Source organism: Artemia franciscana, chromosome 9 (assembly GCF_032884065.1).
Source record: "Artemia franciscana chromosome 9, ASM3288406v1, whole genome shotgun sequence".
In the NCBI taxonomy this organism is placed as follows: Eukaryota; Metazoa; Arthropoda; class Branchiopoda; order Anostraca; family Artemiidae; genus Artemia; species Artemia franciscana.
In genome coordinates, this window is record NC_088871.1 from 31,464,844 (window position 1) to 31,486,684 (window position 21,841).

General features: G+C 34.2%; 1 protein-coding gene across 6 annotated transcripts in view; it reads left to right on the forward strand.

Annotated features, from left to right (window-relative positions):
* The window catches only part of LOC136031270 (protein draper-like), a 237,994-nt gene that overhangs the window by 141,014 nt on the left and 75,139 nt on the right, over nucleotides 1-21,841 (forward strand). For all 6 annotated transcript variants that reach the window (XM_065710702.1, XM_065710704.1, XM_065710706.1 and 3 more), the window contains exons 9-10: nucleotides 552-718; nucleotides 15,497-15,625. In XM_065710702.1, the coding sequence (XP_065566774.1) occupies nucleotides 552-718; nucleotides 15,497-15,625 (296 nt within the window). The remainder of the gene's footprint in view (nucleotides 1-551; nucleotides 719-15,496; nucleotides 15,626-21,841) is intronic.

Genomic DNA, 21,841 nt, shown 5'->3' on the forward strand with positions numbered 1-21,841 from the left:
TTTCATTTTTGAAAATTTGGTATTTGGATGTTCTTTCCCCAGCGTATGAAGTGCTAGCTATAAAAAGTTGAAAATATCTAGAAATTATAATGCAATAAAAAATACTTTTTGTAATTGATTTGACGGGAAATAAAATGTAGGCCTGCCATGGTTAGAAATATTACTAAGAGGTACCTACGCTGGAAAAAAATATATAAAAAAACAGGTATAATATTTAAAATAAGATGGTGGGAAAAAATTGTTGGTGACAATAATAATAGTCCAAATATTTCGACTTAACTTCTGGAAGCCATTCTCAACGAAAAAAAAAATATACACACAAACAGTAAACAACTATCATAATAATGTTCAGTATGATATTATTCACCGTACAATAACACCGAAAAAATCATAAGTAGCATAAATTATATTGTCTCTCTGACATACCACAATGCAATAAAGCAACAGTAGGGATACAGTTGGGAAAAGGGATAAAGTAATCAAAATTAAGATTTCTATTTTTTTGTTAGGTTCATGTACTGTTTGTCAATGTTTTACTATGTTCTTTATAGGTGTCACCCATGGACAGGAGAATGCCAATGCAACGCCGGATGGGATGGTCCAACTTGTTCTCGTCCCTGTCCAACATACACATATGGTGAAGGATGCAGAAAATTCTGCACCTGTAAAAATGGTGCATTTTGCAGTCCTATGGATGGATCTTGTCAATGCGGACCAGGTAAGCGTTAGTCCTGATAACAAAGTTGATCTTCAATATTTGTAAAAATGCAAGTTTTATGAAAGAGTGAAATTGTAACGAACAAAGATTGTCACTTCTCAGCCTACGTAACATATAACAGTAATAGTAATTAAACTGACTGTTTAAATTGACCGCTGATATTTCCCTGTATTTGTATGATTGTGTAAAACGGCACTTTGCTGAAAACACAAAACTAGGACGAAAAAAAAATAATTGTGTTTTAGTAGCCAAAAATTCATAAGATAATCTGTAAGAAATGATTAAGTACTTTCTAAGGCTATTTATTAGTTTTTAATCAGCTATGGTATCCATAACTTTTAATATAGGCTTACAATTCAGATCCCTGAAAATTCAAACAAAATTCAAGCAAAAATATGTTATTTTAATGACAAAAAAGCCAGTAAGCAACATATAAAAATAGTAAACTGGTTTGCGAACCTATCCAATGGTCTCAGAAGTTGTGGTATCAATAGCTAATAAAGCAAATTTTTTAAAGGTAGCAAATTTGCCATAGTATTGCTGGATTTCAAGATATAATAAATCACTATAGTATTCGAGAATCCAGGTATTACGTCTATAGTGAGGGGAATTTGGAGCTTTATTTGAATTTCTCAAGTTAAACTATAGTCCTAATTCTGCCAAGACAGCCTTGTTCGGAGTTGTCTCCAAATAATTGCCAAATATCCATTTTAAAAGTTAAAAGTAACTCATTCGTCCAATTGGACTCGTTTCACAAAATTCGTAAAAGATTAAACGAATTCAAACCATTGGAAAATAAATCCCAATACGGCATATTTTCTATTATCTTAAAGAGCTTCACATTTTAATGGTGGAAAAATCTTCTTGTTTTTAAACAAAGTCCCAGTTGTATATAAATATAGACCAATATCCGCAGGCTGAGCAGTGAAAATTTTCCGTTCATTTTATGTTGTGATTTCGCTCTTTACTTTCATTGAATTTTTTTTTTGTGCGATTTTTTTTCTCGCTTTTAGTTGCTGATATAATGCACAATAACCCAGACAGAGAATTATTTGCCAAACCTAGGGAATGACGCAGAAAACTGTCAACCTTGGCCTCTCTTAAGCTGGGGTAGTAAAATATAATTTTATGGTTCTGGCCTCTTTCAAGCTGTTCTACGAGAATGCGTCAAAACTATTGCAAAACCTTTTTGCTAGGTTTTCCATGCTTTGGTAGGCGTACATGGATAGTCCCTTTCATGTTTGACTGTCTTAGAAAAACTTGTATTTATACTTAGTGGTGTCAATTCACGAAAATCTAGGATGGGAGGCAAATATGTCGTTTATTCAGTTTCTTTTATAGGAGCACCAAAACTGGCTTATTTTCTATGAAAATACCCCTTAAAAAGTGCATTTTTTCGAAATCTTAGGTGGAGTCCATGCCCCCTCCCCCTGCTCCCTCTCAACTGATGCTATTGTTTATACTAAATAGATGCCTAACTCTGCATTTATACATATATATATATATATATATATATATATATATATATATATATATATATATATATATATATATATATGTATATATAATATATAATCATTCTTTTATCTTAGCGTGTGGACAATTTGGACTTGTTTAAGCAATACGTTCTATTCCGTTGAATGCTCAAGGCTTTTTTCAAAGATCAAAAATGTCTCGAGATTTTGGGTGGGTGGCAAGCTCCATTCTTCTCCCATGTGCGTCCCTGATATAGACTAGATTATATTTTGTTTCATACTAAATTCATCTAAAAACAGAAATATATGCAATTGTTCTCATGTACCTTCGCTATGGTTTCCTCGCCTTGACTGTTTCTCACTAATTCGACTAATTACTGAAAATTGTAAGGCAGTTCTTGAGTAAGCGATGCTCCGAATAACACAATCAAAATAAAGAAATAATGAAAACTTTTTATCAATGAAAACTTCTTATCTTCTGTAGTAGCAACAATGGCTCACGGCGATTTCGCGGATAGGCCTGTCTGTGTTCGTTTCCGTTGATTAAATAGCGTAGGAGAGACGGGAATCCTATGTAGAGTATTTTGTGTTCCAAAGCGTCACCGTGTTAGAGCATACCTTCAAAAGCAAAGTTAAGGACTCAACTTTTCAATAATTTGAAATTTATTTGTCATCCCTGAATTTTTACTTTACGACATTTTGGCCCTTGTCGGCCCAAAATTGTTCTTAAGCAGCCAACAGAATCTACAGAATAAGACCCCACAGAAAAAAGAAGTCTCGTATATGTTTCAAATATTACAAAAATGCAGACAATTGGTCTTTTGTTAGTTATCTAAGTGGATGAGACTCAGCTGATACAAAAAATGTCTGATAGACATTTCTATCAGCTGATAGAAATATCAGAAAATACAAAAAAGTGTATTTTGCAGGCGCTCTTGTCAAGATTAAATAAGAAAAGATTAGTTTTTTTAACTGAACGTAAGGAGCAACATTAACGAACTTAAAACGAACAGAAATTATTCCGTAAAGGGGTTGTCCCCTCCTCAACACCTCACTCATTACGCTAAAGTTTGACTCTTTGTCACAACTCTACTTTTTAAAACCATAAAAAAAACTTTAGCGTAAAGAGCGAGGTGTTGAGGAGGGGACAACCCCTTTACTATACGGAATAATTTCTGTTCGTTTTAAGTTTTAATTTCGCTCCTTACTTTCAGTTAAATATTTTTTATTTTGTTTTATTTTATTTTGTTTTGTTTTATATTTTGTTTTATTTGAACGTCTTTGAATTAATGCATGTTTTGATTTTGACTCTCCGCACATAAATAATTAAAACTAAATTTGCGTATTAATTTTTTGCATGGCTTTTTTCAAATGGCTTACTCATAGTTTTAATCGGAAGATTTTGAGTAAAAAAGTAGCGGGGGAGGAGGCCTAGTTGCCCTCCAATTTTTTTATGACTTAAAAACACAACTAGAACTTTAAATTTTTTTACGAACGTTTTCATTAGTAAAAAATATACGTAACTTACGAATTGAATTACGTAGTGAACTTCTATATTCGTATGTTTTAATTACGTATGTAAGGGGATTCACCCCTTTGTCAATACCTCGCTCTTTACACTAACGCTTAAATTTTGTCCTGATTCCTTAAGAATGACCCCTGAATCACAAAGGCCGTACAATAAATAGTTGAAATTACTAAAAATACTTCGGCGTAAAAAGCGAGGTATTACGAGGAGATGAACCCTTCATGTGCGTAATAATTTCTGTTCGTTTTAAGCGTTGATGCTGCTCCTTACTTTCAGTTGAAAAATTTTCATATTTATTTTTCATTATTTTTTTTTTAAATAATGCTAGAAAATCCTGCGCCCCTTTCATTGAAATTTTCTTCCCCCATGACAAATTCCTCCATGGAAAGATCCTCCTACGTAACCCCCTTCAACTTCTCTCCCCCCCCCCAAACCAAAAAAATCCCTGTGAAAACGTCTGTACACTTCCTAATAACCATTACTATATGTAAACACTAGTCGAAGTTTGTAACTTGCAGCCCCTCCCAAGGGGACTATGGTGGAGTAAGTCGACTCCAAAGACATAGTTAATAGGTTTTTCGACTACGGTGAATAAAATGGTTATCTCAGAATAACCGTCCTTCAGTTTTTTTGGTCACTTAAAAAGGGCACTAGAAGTTTTAATTTCCGTTAGAATGATTTCTTTCGCGACATTCTAGGACCACTGAGTTGGTACGATCACCCCTGGGAAAAAAAAAACAATAAAAGAAATAAACACGCATCCGTGATCTGTCTTCTGGCAAAAAAAGGCAAAATTCCACATTTTTATAGATAGGAGCTTGAAACTTCTACATTAGGGTTTTCTGATACGCTGAATCTGATGGTGTTAAATCTGATGGTGTTCATTAAGATTGTATGACTTTCAGGGGTTCTTCCCCCTATTTTCTAAAATAAGGCAAGGGGGTTTTAGGGGTTTTCTCAGACCCTTAACTTTTGATGGATAATACTAAACTTGATGAAACTTATATATTTAAAATAAGAATTAAAATGTGGTTCTTTTGATGTAACTATTGATATCAAAAATTCCATTTTTTAGAGTTTCGGTTACTATTGAGCCGGGTCGCTCCTTACTACAGTTCGTTACCACGAACTGTTTGATTTTAGAGAATAATTCGTCATTAGTCGAATCCCAGGAGAAAATTTTCTTCCTGTATAAACCTCTAATAATTTTTTTTTTTCATAGTTTGAAATTAATAATTTCCAGATCTTACTCGAGACTCAAATGAGTTGTTCTGATTTTTCTGATCTAAGCTAGAAACTGATAACACGCATAATTTAATTCATCTTTTTGGGAATTCATCAATTATACTTCTCATTGAACAATTTTGAGCTTATTTCTGCTTTATAGCTAGAACTGCCTTATCTATTCAGTTATCTTTTATGAAAAGTTTTTAGTTGAGAATAGTAATTTGGTTTTCTATTTTTTTAATCTTTCCTCATTTGGAAAAAAAAAACTATCCTCATTCCTAAACATCCACATATGTTTTTGGTGTTGACCAGTGAAGCCAATTCTGATAACTATTGCTGAAATCACACAATTATGCTGATGGTATTTCTGCGCTAACGATTGAAGTGATCTTAGAAAAGGACCTAAGTACAGCTCTACCACACTATTTCGAAGTACAGTAAGCATGTTAAGAGCACTGCGCTATAATTACAACAAGTAGCAGAATCTACAGTTATTTTTAGAGATAAATGTAGTTTGAAATAAAGGTTACGGAATTTCACACTGTTCTCTTACTCAATGCATATGTTACTGTGAATATCCGAAGTCTGGTTAATGTCGATATTCACTAGTGAATGTCTGAAATCCCTTTTTCTCTGCTTGTAGTGGTAGTAGTAGTAGTAGAGCAATTTTATTGAAAATAATCATTTTTATATAATAGCACAACAAAAGCGGAGTTTGCGAGGATGTGCTAACATAAAAAGAAAAAAGAGAAAGAGTATGGAACATGAGATCATTTACTGAAAACAACATGAAAAATAAACAACGAAACACAACGTTATAAAACCCCAAAACAAAACAAAAATAATGCAGAAAAATAGGATTCAATTAGGTTTGCGGATCAGCTATTTCAGTCTTGTGCAAGCTTTCATGGTAAAAGTAAAGCTAGGTTAGGTTGGGCTAGGTTAGATTAAGCTATAAATCTCAGAAGTGGGTTAAAAACCATGTCGGCCCTTTAGGTTAGGTTAAATTAGGCTATAAATCTCAGAAATGATTGAAAATACTAACCTAACCTGTCACCATCAAGCATTGCATAGAGCCAAAAAAGTTGACTGGCAACGCTGACTAAATTCAAGGAGAAAAAGGGGTACTTTCGAACATCCACCGGTGAGTGTTGTCATTCACCAATTTTGGACATTCATGATAACGCATATACAAATCCAGACCTTCGTGGAACTTTTACTACTTAATTAGCCGAGAATATAGTGTATTTTAATATTATTTAAGACGCAATTGCAATAGTTGTCTTCGATTTCTTAGTGTTTCTTAAAAATACATTTCTCTTGTATAGAGAAATCGTAAAAACACACTATTTCCACTTATTGGTCTCGGGTTTAGCTCTATCTTTGTTTTTAAGTCCAGAGCACTATAACGAATTAGATATTCAAGTGGGATGAAAATTTGTCAACTAGCCTTCTTCTTTTTCTCTTCCAAGAAAAATAAAAGTCAATTTGCTTTTTCGAATTCTCACGGGATAAAACCGGTTTCCCAGTTTCTTTTCACTAGAAAAATTTCAGTAACGTGGTATGTTCCGCCTGGAGGAGTTTTTCTTGCTACGCCCCTGGAGCCTATTTTAAAATTGCTATTAGGGGGAAATTACAAGAAGAAATAGAATTCCTTTTCTTGCCTTGGATATTTCAGTAAACAGAAGTTTAGTTTCTGGTTTTATATCTCCTTGAAGGTAAAGTGGTAATTGATATCAAATAGGGCATACATTCGAATGAGAGTGGCGTCCCCTGCGATTAATAAGTAGCCTATAAAATGCCTATTATTAGCATGTTCGCACTGTACTTTTTTTTTCTTTTTTGCTGCCATTTTGATGCTTAGGTGCCATCTTATTACTAAAATTGTAATATGAACCGTCAAAAAAAAATCAGGGGTTCATTGAATATAACAATGCAGCAGGTCTTAAGTTACTAGATGCCCATTTTATAAGAAAAAGAAATAGTAAAAAAAAAAAAAAAATAATGGACTTTTGAATGTTGGTAATGAGTAGCTGTTTGAATAAATATGTTATATAAGGCATTCAAGACTCAAAATGGTGCCATCTTTTTACTAAAATGTAATATGAACCGTCAAAAAAAAATCCCTTGCAAACACACACGTAATTATTTTGGAGGAAGGCATATTTTAGATAAAGAGCCGAAACGACTATTTATACTGAAAATATAATGACTTTCTTAAATACCAAGTTTTTCATGAGAATATTGGTTCAATTCGCCTTTTCTATAAGCAGAAACATATAAAAAAATTGTTTAAAACATAATAAAAATTGGATGACAAACTAAAAAATCGATGTGTTTTGCTTAATATAGAAGAATAGCACTACTACTAACAACTCACCGCAGCACCATGACGCCTGAGACCAACACATCTTCCCACGCTCCTCCTCCATCCCAGTAATTTAGAATAATAGTGGTTTAAGTATCAGTTTCGCAAAACGAAATATGTAGTGGGTAGCAAAAATTACATAACTACGGGAACAGAATTTCTAAGATTACATTGAAAGTTATTTGCTCTTTTTTGCAGAAATTAGATGTGTTATCGAATTTAATTAACTTGTCTAGTCGCTAGTTTTCTGTTAGCAGTGAATTGGAAAATGGTTCCTCTTACAACATTAAGAACATAAATTAAGTGAAGCGTCTGGGAATTATTTCCGTTTTCATGCAGTCTGGATGATTCTTTTTTTTTTTTTTTTTTTTTTTTTTTTATAGAAACATTGAAGTTTTTGTGGCGGCGTCAGTTGGGGTTTAGGGTGCCTCCTTGTGGGTTTTGGAAAATAACCTGTTTTAGTGATTTCATTGAAATTTCTTATTTTATATTTTCATTGAAAAAATAGAAAAAAGAGGGGTTTAGGAGAATAGTGTGTACCTTTGTAGATTTTGGAATAACCGTTTTTGGTATTTTCATTGAAAAGACGAAAAAAGAGTCCTTGTAGATTTGGGAAAATGACCTTACTGGTATTTTCATTGAAGCATCTTATTTATATTTTTCTTTAAAAAAATTTCAGAAAGAAACAAATATCCCCATCGCTCCATCCCAGACCTTGAACATACAGTTCCCCTCCCCTAATTTCTCTGAATTGACGCCACTTTTTGTAACTAAGAGTGTGAGCGCCAGTAAGTGGTCGAAATCTTACCGCTTCTGTTTTATCTAAAGGGTTATCAAATATTTTGAAAGCCAGGGGAGGCATGTTATCGTGGAAACTCCTTAACAAAATATCATCAAAGTAGATGGCACTGGAGTCCGAGAGGTTCAGTTGACCCCCACCCTGCCCCATAGCAAATTACACTTCTGACCATGTTAAATCAAGACAAAGAAAGGAAGCGATACAGGACATTTACTCAACTTCTAATTGGTGCAATTTAATCAAAACCAGCAGCAAGTCTTCTTCCCCATTTATCCCTTTTTTGCTTTTTTTTTCAAATAACCCAATTGGCTTATACTTTTGTATTCTACTTTAGCTGTGTTTTATTAGCTTTATCCTAACCCCACAGTATACAGGGCGTGTTTCCTGAGAGAAGCGTTTGTTTTTTTTTTGTTTTTTTGGTGACATTCAGCAAAAATTTCGGACAAGCAACATATTTTTCTGCGGCATTGATGTATGTCAGGAACATAAGGTCTATGTACTTAACAAAGTTTAAAAAAACGAATGAGGATAGATAAACTAATAATAAATTGCAGTATTTTAATAATAAAATAAATTGCAGGTTATGACTGATAAACAAAAAGTAATTGATAAACTTATACTAAGCTTTCCTTTGGGAACAATTAATTTATGGTAAAGAAAATTCCTTTCCACTTTGCTTTCTACAGACTTATAAATTAGTTCTTTCTGGTCATCCAGTGGCTTTTTTTTCTCGGGCAGCTTTTTGGTTGGCAGGTATACTAGTGCGTTTCCATACACTCAATATTGCTAAACGAAGGTATAAATGTACAATTCTTGCTATAATGGTTTTACAGCTGCAATATATGAGGTTAGAGCTGCTAAGAGCGGTAGTGGTTGAATGTTTCTTTAATGTGAAAGGACACCAAGATGTATTAAAATAAGCTACCATGCTCCTTGGCTGGGAAACTTTTTTTTCTTCAATATTCGCCTGAACACTTTTCCTGTAGAATAAAAAGATTGTCACTATTTGAGTGATTTCGACTGTCATCTTTCATCGCTTTCGGACATAGTACCAATGCTAGAAATGGACGTTTATTTTCGATCAACTGCCAAGAAGAAACCGTTATGCATAATATAATATATCATCTTTCATTTGTGTCTTAAAATGAATATGCAGCCTATCAGGTCTTGCCATAAATAATGCTAATTTCAGACTTCTTTTATTTTCAAAAACTAAGGTATAATAATATTTTTAATGTTAGACACTTCCATTGTTCTGTTTTTCTTCTGCTCCTTCAACCTCTTTGACATTTTTAAAGTAAAAGATTTTTATTCAATATTAATTTTTAAAGATAAAAACAAGTAGACGGCCGAAATTGTAAAATTACTTGTTACAGGTCCCCGATGGAATTTCAAAAGGCCGGGTGGCTTGCGAAAAGAGACGACAAAATGATAATTTTGACAGTGAGCCTGAAGACCTGAAGAAGATAGACTCGAACAAGGCTCTGATATTTTTTGACATTAGAACAGGGAAGATCAGTATAAAAATGGTATCATTCTTTCAAATAGTTCGGGGTAACAAACTGTAGTAAGGACCGACGCGGTTCAATAGTAACCGAAACTCTAAAAAACGGGATTTTTATATGAAGAAATACACCAAAAGAATTGGCTGATCCCAAGTATAAAAGATTCATTAAGCTTAGTGTTACCCACCAAAAGATACTAGCCTGAGAAAATTTGTCTGATATTCGAAAAAGAGTGGATATACCCCTAAAAGTCAAGGAATATTAATGAAAATCAGACCGCCAGATTCAGCGTATCAGAGAAACCTACTGCAGAGGTTTCAAGCTTCTATACACAAAAGCGTGGCATATTTTGCCAGAAGAAAGAACACGGATGTGTGTATATTTTTGTTGTTGTTTTTTCCGGAGGGGTGGTCATATTGGAACTAGTGGTCCTAAAAGATCAACAGAGGGCTTATTCCAACGGAAATTAAAACTCTTAGTGCCCTTTTTAAGTGGCCAAAAAGTTTGGCGGGCTGCTAGCCCCTAACCCTCGACCTTCCTTCCCCCAAAGTCGTTCCATGAAAATTCTGAGATAGTCATTTTGTTCAGCATAGTTGAAAGGTGCAATAGCTATGCTGTTGATGATGACATAACTCTCCATAGTCTCTGGGGAAAGGGCTGTAAGCTATGCAATTATGGTGAAACAGGGAAATTGTATTGAACCAATGGTTCTAAAAGATCGGCAGAAGGCGCATTCGAACGGAAATTAAAAGTTTTGGTACAATTTTTAAATGATCAAGAAGATTGTACTGCAGCTGCCGGTCCCTTTTCTCTCAAAGTCGTCTGATCAAAATTTTGAGATATCCATTTTGTTCAGCATAGTTGAAAGGTGTAATAGCTATGCTGTTGATGATGACATAACTCTCCATAGTCTCTGGGGAAAGGGCTGTAAGCTATGCAATTATGGTGAAACAGGGAAATTGTATTGAACCAATGGTTCTAAAAGATCGGCAGAAGGCGCATTCGAACGGAAATTAAAAGTTTTGGTACAGTTTTTAAATGATCATGAAGATTGTACTGCAGCTGCCGGTCCCTTTTCTCTCAAAGTCGTCTGATCAAAATTTTGAGATAGCCATTTTGTTCAGCATAGTTGAAAAGTCTAATAACTATGTCTTTGGGGATAATATGATCTTTCACGGGTCCTAGGGAAAGGGCTGTAAGTTGAGAAATTTTCCCATATTGTTCAGGTATAGTATTTGCTATTGGAATTTATAGCTCGTAGCGTGGTAGCAGAGCGTTCGCCTGTAGTTCTAAAGGCTATCGGATTATCCCCTATTTATTTTCGGAAAAAATGAAGACGTATAACATTAGATTTTAACATAAAATAACTTAAGTTTTTATCAAACAGTTCGTGACAAAGAAAAGTAAGGAGCGGCTCGGCCCAGCAGTAACTGAACACGGTAAACATAATTTTGATAACAATAAATACATCAAAAGAATAGGCTTTTTATTGTTGATTCGGAGAACATTTTCCAGATTTTCGAGAAAGGGTGGAAACACCCTCAAATCGTCAAGCAACCGTAATGATTGTTTGTCAATATTGCAGTTTGCAATCTTAATGGTGTAATAGGTTGATGGCAATCTTTATGCTGTTTCGTACTGTATGTTTTTAGTATATTTTTTGCTGATTTTTCACCCATTCCCCCTTTTTCTAAGATGTTTTCGTTGAAAAATGGTTTTTCTGGTATCTTTATTGTAAAAATTGAAAAAAAACGACTACCCCTGTCCCCTCCCCGCTCGATCTTGAAAAATTCATTTTACCCCCTTTCTAATTTTTGGGAAAAACTTACCTCCCGAAAAGTCAAGTGATGTTATTGAAAATCGCACTACCAGATTTAGCATATCATAGAACTCTACTGTAGAGGTTTCAAGCTCCTACATACACTTGCACTTTTGTCCTGAAGAAAAATCACGGATGCGTGTTTTTTTTTCAGGGCTGATCGTATCTAATAATTTACCCTACAAAACCAGGGGAATGTTCATTTGATCAGAAATCAAAAGTTCTAGTGCCCTTTTTAATTTACCAGAAGGATTCATGCCTTGTTCTTCCGCAAAATCATCTGATCAAAATTGTGAGATTGACATTTGATTCAGCACAGTTGAAAGGTCCAATAATCATGCCTTTGACGATGAAATGACCCCCATAGCCCCAGAGAAAAGGGCTGCAAGCACTAAGCTATGCAATTTGCCCATTGCTCGCATATAGTATTTGTTTTTAGGAAATATATGCTAAATTGTTTGGGGAGGGGAATTTTTTGCAGAGAGATTTTCCTCGAGGAGAGATTTCCGTGGGTAGGAAGCTTTTCGAGGGAATTCTCCAGGAGAAATTTTACTCGAGAGGAGCTGGTATTATCTGAAAAACGATCAGATAATTAAATTTAAAAAAATAAGTTTTCCAACTGAAAGGAATATTAAAATTATAAACGAACATAAATTATTCCGCATATGAAAGGGGATGACTCCTTCTTAGTACCCCGCTCTTTACGCTAAATTCTGACCTTTTGTCACAACTCCTTAAGAGTGACTCATTAAATATAAGGGCAGTTTAATCAAAATACGAAGCTTTTTAAATTAGCAGTAAATTTGTTAGAAAAAAACCGTTTCATATACGGAATAATTTCTGTTCGTTTTAAGTTTCATTGTTGTTCCTTACTTTCAGCTAAAAACGTATTTTTAAAAATTTAATTTTAACATATCATAACTAAAACATAAGCTAAACATAACTTTATCAACTAAACAAAATATAAACTCAATATATATCTATATATATAAGAATAAGTTGTTTGTTTGTGTGTCTGTCGACTGACGTCATGTTTGTGTGTCGACCGATGTCATGTTTGTCGACTGACGTCATTATAAGGATTGAGCTGTATGTCGTCATGAAGTTGTTTGTCGTCTGACGTCATTTTTGTCAACTGATGAAATTACAGACCGGGACACCGGGACACAGGGAATATTAATGACGACCGGGACACTCAAAGAGAAATTACAGACTGGGACACCGGGACACAAATGATGACCGGGACACAGGGAATATAAATGACGACCGGGACACAGGGACACAACTACAACGGGGACGCCGGGGACACAGGGGGATATATAAATGACGACCAGGACACAGGGAATGTTCGAAGAGAAATGACAGACCGGGACACCGGGACACAAATGACGACCGGGACACAGGGAATATAAATGACGACCGGGACACAGGGACACAACTACAACGGGGACGCCGGGGGGCACAGGGGATATATAAATGACGACGGGGACAGAGGGAATGTTCGATTAGCAATCACCATCAACAAAGCTCAGGGGCAATCATTAGAATAATGAGGTATAGATCTGAATACGGATTGTTTTTCCCATGGACAATTATATGTTGCATGTTCAAGAGTCGGTAAACCTGACAATCTATTTATATGCACAGACAATGAGACAGCGAAGAATGTTGTATATTCGCAAGTTTTACATAGTTAATATATATATATATATATATATATATATATATATATATATATATATCTATATTCACAGGTGGGACACAACTACAATGGCGCGTAGCGACTTACGCGCGCGGGGGGGCTTGGGGGGCGCGAAGCGCCTCCACCAACTAGGTGTTGGGGTGGCACGAAGCGCCACCCCAACAGCTAGTTTTTAATAAGATAACAGAACTCTACGAGTGAGACCCTTTAATTAATTGACTAAATTTCTGATTTCGTGTTAACAACGCTTAAAGTACTCTAAGAATATTTGATAGCTGCTTGCAAACCTTTGAAGGATGGGTAGCAAGACAACTGAATATTTACCATAAGTCGTATGCTATGGTGAATGTCCTTTTATATTTCTTCTGTGACTCTTGTTTTACATATGACAGAAAGTTACTCTATTTAGAAAACTCCTTTCAAGTCGCAGAATTGTCTAAAAATTCCCAAAAAGCTGTAGGTGAGTCCCTGCGTATGGTTATTTCAACTTTAATTGCAAGTAGAGACTGCATGGATCTTTATTATTGAACAGCATTTGTATTTCCTCCTGTTTTATTCGCTGGAGGGACTGTTGTTGCAAATTTAAGCTAGTCTAGCCAGCAGGCTTGGCTTGGTTTGTGTCAGAATGATGGGAACTAAAAGAAGGTATTCCGGGAGTTGCCTTTTTTTCCTCTCTGTAGTAAACGTATTTATGTACAACACAAATTTCTGTGTACAACAATTTTTTTCGTGTACAACACACATGCCATACGAACAAATTTGTCTACAACATATTACTGCACCCATTTATCATGCACGAGCTAATTACTTACTGAAAGAAATTGTTCTTGATTCAACCAGAACTTAATTGAGCTTTTGCATTTCATCCTCTCCCTAGCCTACATATTTGTGTTTAACATTTTTTTTTAGTTTGAAAAAAGTTTATCTAGTAATATTTAAGCAGAAGATTTATCTTTGCCATGCATTTAGCATTGTTAAGAATGCTCTGGTGTTTTTTTTTTTTTTTTTTTTTTTTTTTTTACTATTATTATAATTTTATATAGTATTTTATTTTATTATTATTAGGAAACTTTCCGGGGGAACTCTTTTTCTTTTCCTTTTTTATAATATTTTGTGTCAAATTTTAAGATTTGTATCATTTTCTGTTGGGTGATGTACTAAAGTCAAAATTGACGAAGCTTTTTCTTCTTAGATTTTGTTAATTCAACACAGTTCTTATTGCTTCGTTTTTTCATTATGTTTTTAATGCATTTTTTACGCTGTCTTCAACTACTGTCTATTGACAGTTTTTTGGCAAGGTCAGTCTTTTTTTAATCAATAGATTTATAGTATGGGTTGGAAAATTTTGAGCCTTTTATTAACGGTTTTATTTTAATGAGATTTTTATTTAACAATTACATTAACAATAGCCAAACAGTCAAAAAGTATGGATAAGCTATAATTGTAGAAATGGACGCTACTAGTATCGGCAAAAAAAACCCATCAACGCCATCCAGAGTTTGGCGACAGTTGGTATTTTTTCAAGCTTCTTAATTGTTTTTCTGTCAGGCATTGAGATCAGACTCTTATTACTACACTAATTTTAGCAACTATACAAATTAAATTGACCATTATTATTATTATACTGGAAAAATTCCAAGTGTCAGCAAAAACTAGGGATTTTTGTCAAGGAGGATGAGGTTTTTTTTGTGGCACTAGTGCTAGTTTCCACTCTTGTAAGTTACCCCTACTCTTTGCATACAATTAGAATTTCACTCATATTAATCATACTAGGCAAGTTATAAGATGTATTAGAAGTAGAATTACAGGTAATCCAACCGTAAAACCATCCCTAAATGCATATTACTCTACACCAGTGGCTCCCAACTGATTTTGAGCCATGGCAAACCTAGGCATTTCTAAAATCCTGATGCTCACCTCGTGACATTTAAATTTTGTTACTCAGAATTTTACGTGTGTTCACTTGAAGGAAGCTTAAAAGGCCGTTAAGTTGATATCCTTATTTTCTGTTGTCATCTAGGCATATTTTATTCTATTGAAAATATTGTGTGAAAACAATGCCTTTTATACAACGTACAATGTCATTGCAATACTATCATGCATCTTTTTTTCTCTTTAAATGCATTTGGCTGTGACGTCATTCATATGACTATTTTTTTTCAAAATTAAGTCAGCCGAAGTGTGCACGTCCTACCCATGACCCACCAAAATATTACCATCCCCCGCCGGTGAGACCGGCTCTCCATCCTGGGAATCACAGCTCTAAAAGTACTTTGCTCCTATGAATTCGCTTGTCCTTTAGCCGTCCAGTTTCAGTCAGTGTTTATTATTATTTAGTTCTTATTTTTGTTACAGGTTTCTTCGGGAAAGACTGTGAAACTCCTTGCCCCCGAGGTCGTTATGGGCAAGCCTGTCTTCATGTTTGCTCTTGCAGTAATAATGGTAATTGTTCAAATATTGATGGTAATTGCCGCTGTTCCCCAGGTAAGCAAAACAGCTTAAAAAAAAAGTTTTGTTGGGTTTTGTACATGCTTTATGTGTTACAATGCTAAAACATTTATGTTTGCTAGTAGTTTTTGTTCACTAATATATTACCAAATTAAGATAAGAACAAAGTAAAACTAGACATGTCTAACCCACTGAGAAGTTAAGTAAATTAATTTTTCTTTTGAGATATCTGTAGATTCACTTGCCAAAGACCATGATTGCTCTTAATTTTATAATTTATGAAAAAAATTGCTTAAACAACTGGATTAATAACCAAAAAAAAGTGTCTTTCCTATGTTTGATATTGTCCAGTATAAAATTAACTGCTCCTCTTGCCCCGCCACAATTTTTTTTTATATTAATAAAAAAATTATTACCACAAACATCTTAATAAAAAGAAAAAACAAATCACATCTTAATAAAAAGAAAAGATTGCCAGATGCAACTTGTCTCGATCGGTCCCATCCTTTTTAGAGCCCTGACCAAAAAGGACGAAAATCATTGCTGTCACAAAATGAAAAAAAGTCGTGAACTTTTCTAGTTTTTTGGCCATATTATTGATAATATATAATCAGAACTAGCTGAGTATTGCCTTTGTCACTTTTCTTCTTTCTTAGCACAATTTGAACTGTTATCTGAGATGCTCTTGGTTTGTCAAAGCTAGCTGGGGAAATGTTTCATTTTCCTCAGTAGCATTTCATTAGTATTTCAGTTCAAATTGTCGATGATTTTTCAAGTGGGTGGACAATGTATCAAGTGACCTCTTTCTAAATTTGGAAAAAAAACCTGGCGATGGCTTAGCACTTGTGGAGTTGGAATATCGTTTAATGAGTTTTTTGTGAACCTAATAATCCAAAGTTAATATGGGCTTAAACATCATTACCATTATTTTTTAACAATCGAGGTGACCTGTGAAATCTTGTGAATAAATGGTTATTTTCCTCTATAAAGCTCAATTTAATAATATCTTTTTCACACTAAATATGCATTCGGTTTCTGTTTTACGTCTAGAAATTCCTCGTCTTCATTTTATGACTGCGAAATATTCAACGAAACTGTGGAATAATTTCTTTGTGTGATGTGCTAATAGGGTCTACTATTCGAAACAGCGCTGGAGAAAATTCTGATTCTCATTCAAATTGTCTCCCTCACTCAAGCTAGGACACAAGCTGTAGCAAGCCATTTTTCTTAATTGCTTAAAATCCTAAAGAGAAATGAATTTTCTGATAAAATCAGATTTGTTTGATGATTTGTTCACCAATTTCGGTTGATTTGTGCCTAAGTTCGAACTGTATTTGGCATTTAACTTATGTTACTTCAGGTTTTTTTAATTATAATTTATTGAAGAATTTTTTGTTTTTTTTATCAAATCTCATCCTCCTTTTTTCTGTGATTGTGATTGTAACTTTTTCAGCAGAAGAAGAAATTTCTATTCTTCTTAAGAAGAACTAGATTTTTGAACTATTTGTGGAAGAAAGTCAATGGATTTTTTTTATTTTATCGGTTTCAGGGACATACACAGTGAGAGATTGGGGCCTGGGACCCCCTGAAATCTCGATTGATCAATTAAAATCAGTTATAAAAGGAGAAAATACAAAGAAAATCTATATTATGAAGACATGCTTGTTTTGACTTTTCATAATTCAGTTTCAAATTTAAGCCAATTCTAGTGCACGAATATATATTTAAAGATTTGTTATACTTATGTTTTCATTTTGAAAAACTTACATGCAATTTTTAAATTAGGCTATAATTGTTCGAATATTTCACAAGTCTTAATTTAATCAGTCTTAATTTAAAAGTCTTAATTTAATTTAATCCAAATTTACGTCTGCTTTTAATTGGTGTGAATAAAGAAATACACAGAAGAAACTCTATAAATCTCCTGTGCCAATGCCGATGACTTTCTAATTTATACGGAAATCTCTTTTCTAATTAATGGTCACTTTAGTGACTTCTTTCAGGAAGAATAATAATTCCATGGATCAATGAGGTTTTCTTTGTTGAAAAGAAGCGGACTTTCGGATTTATTTGTCTTCTGTGTTTATTTGGAGATGAAATACTCCCCTTGGAATTAACATTTTGACGTATATGAGCATCTTCCAATTGATACACCTATTCATTTAGGTTTAAATACTTACAGCATGCAAAAACTATATGTACAGTATTGCCCTTCCTAGGTTAGGGCATGGTGCTAACATTACGTTCAATTTTTGAATAATTTTTCGTTTAGAATATGAGTTGAAAGACAATAATAACTATGAACAGGATGTCTCTTTTAAATATTATATTAGAAAAAGCAATCTTTTCCAAATTAAATTAAAAAGTGACGTTGAAATTTGAAAAAAAAATCTTGTATTCTGGGGAGGCTGCCGCTCTCAGTGCCCCTATTCTTTACATCAAAGCTTTACTTATGCTCCATCGAGAATATGATTCGTTTCTATAATCTGTTGAATCTTTAACGTAAAGAATGGAGACTTGGGGGATGACATTTTTCGCAGTATTCCCATTTTTTATATCCAGTTCAGGATTATTCAAATAGAAAGGACAGTGCTTCCAACTCCCAATTCCCCGTTTCTTACGCTAATGCCTAACTCTAGCATTACGACCTGTTGAGAGTAGGAAAAATCTTGCTCCTGTAAATTAACCCCCTCCTCCTCTTTCTCTCTCCTTCCACTTCTCTGCTGTTAAACGTAATCTTCTATTTCCATGCTCAATGTATTTCTGCTGTAAGAATTAAATAACGACGAAAACTACACTGCCTTCCCAGTATACAAATAAAAAATCTAATACAACATGAAATCATCCCTGCGTTCATCTAAAGGGACTTCCACGTGAAGTTGAAAAAGTTATAAAAAATGCGCTCTTAGTAACTAGCGTCCTCTAGTTTTAATTTAATTTTTATTTAATTTAATATCAATTATTAACAAAAAGAAATACTTAACATAAACACAACCCCCCCCCCCCCGAAATGGTATATCATGATATGGAGAAGGGATAATTAGACAACATCGCAATAAAATTGTTAACATCAGCCTCAGAAGGGGTTAAAAAACAGAACGTAACTACAGCATCATGATCCCTGCTACCAGTAACTTAACCCTCAAAATTTAGCACATATCAATCAAAACGAAATGCTAATTTTACTAACCTTGTGCCATGGGAATGAACTTCATAAACTTGTGTTACCTCTGACGTAATTATTCATGAAAACACCGGTGTAAAAATTAGAGAGATCAGCCGCTGGAAGTATTTTCAACCTAACGTAAGCCTCATACCACGATCCGGATGGGCTAATACCATTAATTCCACTGTAGTAACACTGTAATAATTAGTAATTGTTTATGTTCGGATGGGCTAGAATTCATAGTACCGTAAATTCCACTGAACACTATAATAACCAATAATTGTTTATGTTCGGATGGGCTATGTTCGGATTGTTATGTTCGGATGGGCTAGAATTCATGGTACTATGAATTCTACTGTAGAAACACTATAATAACCAATAATTGTTTATGTTCGGATGGGCTAGAATTCATAGTACCATAAATTCCACTGAACACTATAATAACCAATAATTGTTTATGTTCGGATGGACTAGAATTCATAGTACCGTAAATTCCACTGAACACTATAATAACCAATAATTGTTTATGTTCGGATGGGCTATGTTCGGATTGTTATGTTCGGATGGGCTAGAATTCATGGTACTATGAATTTTACTGCAGAAACACTATAATAACCAATAATTGTTTATGTTCGGATGGGCTAGAATTCATAGTACCATAAATTCCACTGAACACTATAATAACCAATAATTGTTTATGTTCGGATGGGCTAGAATTCATAGTACCGTAAATTCCACTGAACACTATAATAACCAATAATTGTTTATGTTCGGATGGGGTATGTTCGGATTGTTATGTTCGGATGGGCTAGAATTCATGGTACTATGAATTCTACTGTAGAAACACTATAATAACCAATAATTGTTTATGTTCGGATGGGCTAGAATTCATAGTACCATAAATTCCACTGAACACTATAATAACCAATAATTGTTTATGTTCGGATGGACTAGAATTCATAGTACCGTAAATTCCACTGAACACTATAATAACCAATAATTGTTTATGTTCGGATGGGCTATGTTCGGATTGTTATGTTCGAATGGGCTAGAATTCATGGTACTATGAATTCTACTGTAGAAACACTATAATAACCAATAATTGTTTATGTTCGGATGGGCTAGAATTCATAGTACCATAAATTCCACTGAACACTATAATAACCAATAATTGTTTATGTTCGGATGGGCTAGAATTCATAGTACCGTAAATTCCACTGAACACTATAATAACCAATAATTGTTTATGTTCGGATGGGCTATGTTCGGATTGTTATGTTCGGATGGGCTAGAATTCATGGTATTATGAATTCTACTGTAGAAACACTATAATAACCAATAATTGTTTATGTTCGGATGGGCTAGAATTCATAGTACCATAAATTCCACTGAACACTATAATAACCAATAATTGTTTATGTTCGGATGGACTAGAATTCATAGTACCGTAAATTCCACTGAACACTATAATAACCAATAATTGTTTATGTTCGGATGGGCTATGTTCGGATTGTTATGTTCGGATGGGCTAGAATTCATGGTACTATGAATTCTACTGTAGAAACACTATAATAACCAATAATTGTTTATGGACTTTATATATACTAAGGGACGAATTCACCACTGTGGAGTAGTATAGCCTCTGGAATTGGGAGGCTATGTAAATATCTTTTGATAGTTCTAAGCAGATTAGCCATCCTGCACTTTTGGTCTTTAGTATTTTGACCCTTACTGTGTTGAAGTTTTTTCAACTGAAAGTAAGAAGCAACATTAAAATTTAAAACGAACAGAAATAATCGCTCCTTAATTACAGTTCTTTACCACGAACTGTTTGACAAAATGGTTGAAACTGGCACAGTCCTTCGTCTCCATCTATCAAGCAGTTTGGGCTAACGAACTGTAATTAAAGAGTGACCCGGCTCAATAGTAACCGAAACTCTAAAAAACGGAATTTTGATACCAATATATACATCAAAAGAATTCGATTTGTGCTGATTTTAAATATATAAGTTTCATCAAGTTTAGTCCTACTCATCAGAAGTTACAGGCCTAAGAAAATTTGCCTTGTTTTCAAAAAAAGGGGGAACACCCTCTAAGAATGATAAAATCTAACTGAAAATCACACCATTGGGTTTGGTGTATCAGAAAACCTTGCTGCAGAGGTTTCAAGCTCCTATCTGCAAAAATGTGGAATTTTTGTTTTGTTTTTGTCAGAAGAAAGATCACAAATACGTGTTCATTTTTTTTTTTAAGTTCTAGCGGCCTTTTTAAGTGACTGAAAAAATTGGAGGGCAACTAGGCCCCTTCCTACGCTCATTTTTTCCCGAAGTCACTGTATCAAAATTTTGAGATTGTCATTTTGTTCACCATTGTCAAATAATCTAATAACTATGTCTTTGAGGACGACTTAATCCCTCACAGTCCCTGGGGAAGGGCTGCGAGTTATGAGCTTTGCCCGTTGTTAACATATAGCATTGGTTATTGGAAAGTATACAGATGGTTTCAGGGTGATTTTTTCTTTTGGGGGTAGGGCTCAGGGGGAGAGAGTTAGTTGGGGGATCTGTCCATGGAGGATATTTCCTGGGAGAAGAGAATTTTCCATGAAGAAGTTGCCGGATTTCCCAGTATTATTCAAAAATCGATCACATATTAAATAAAAGAACAAACAAGTTTTTTCAACTGAAAGTAAGGAGTAACATTAAAACTTAAAGCAAACATAAATTATTACGTATATGAGGACTTTCGCCCCCTCGTCAATAACTTCCTCTTTAAGCTTAAGTTTTTTTATTACTTTCAAAAGAGCTGTTTATTCTAATTAAACGGCCTTTGTGGTTCAAGGGTCATTCTTAAAGAATTGGAAGAAAATTCGAACTTTAGTTGAAAGAGCGAGTTATTGACGAGGGGGGAACCCCTTCATACATGTAACTATTTCTGTTCTTTTTAAGTTTTAATGTTGACCCTTACATTCAGTCGAAAAACTTGTTTTTTATTTAATTTTGTTACTTAAAAATGGTGTTCTAAATTTATAATTCTTTTGAAATGATTCCTCCCGATATTATTTAAGCATTGTTTCGACACAATTACCT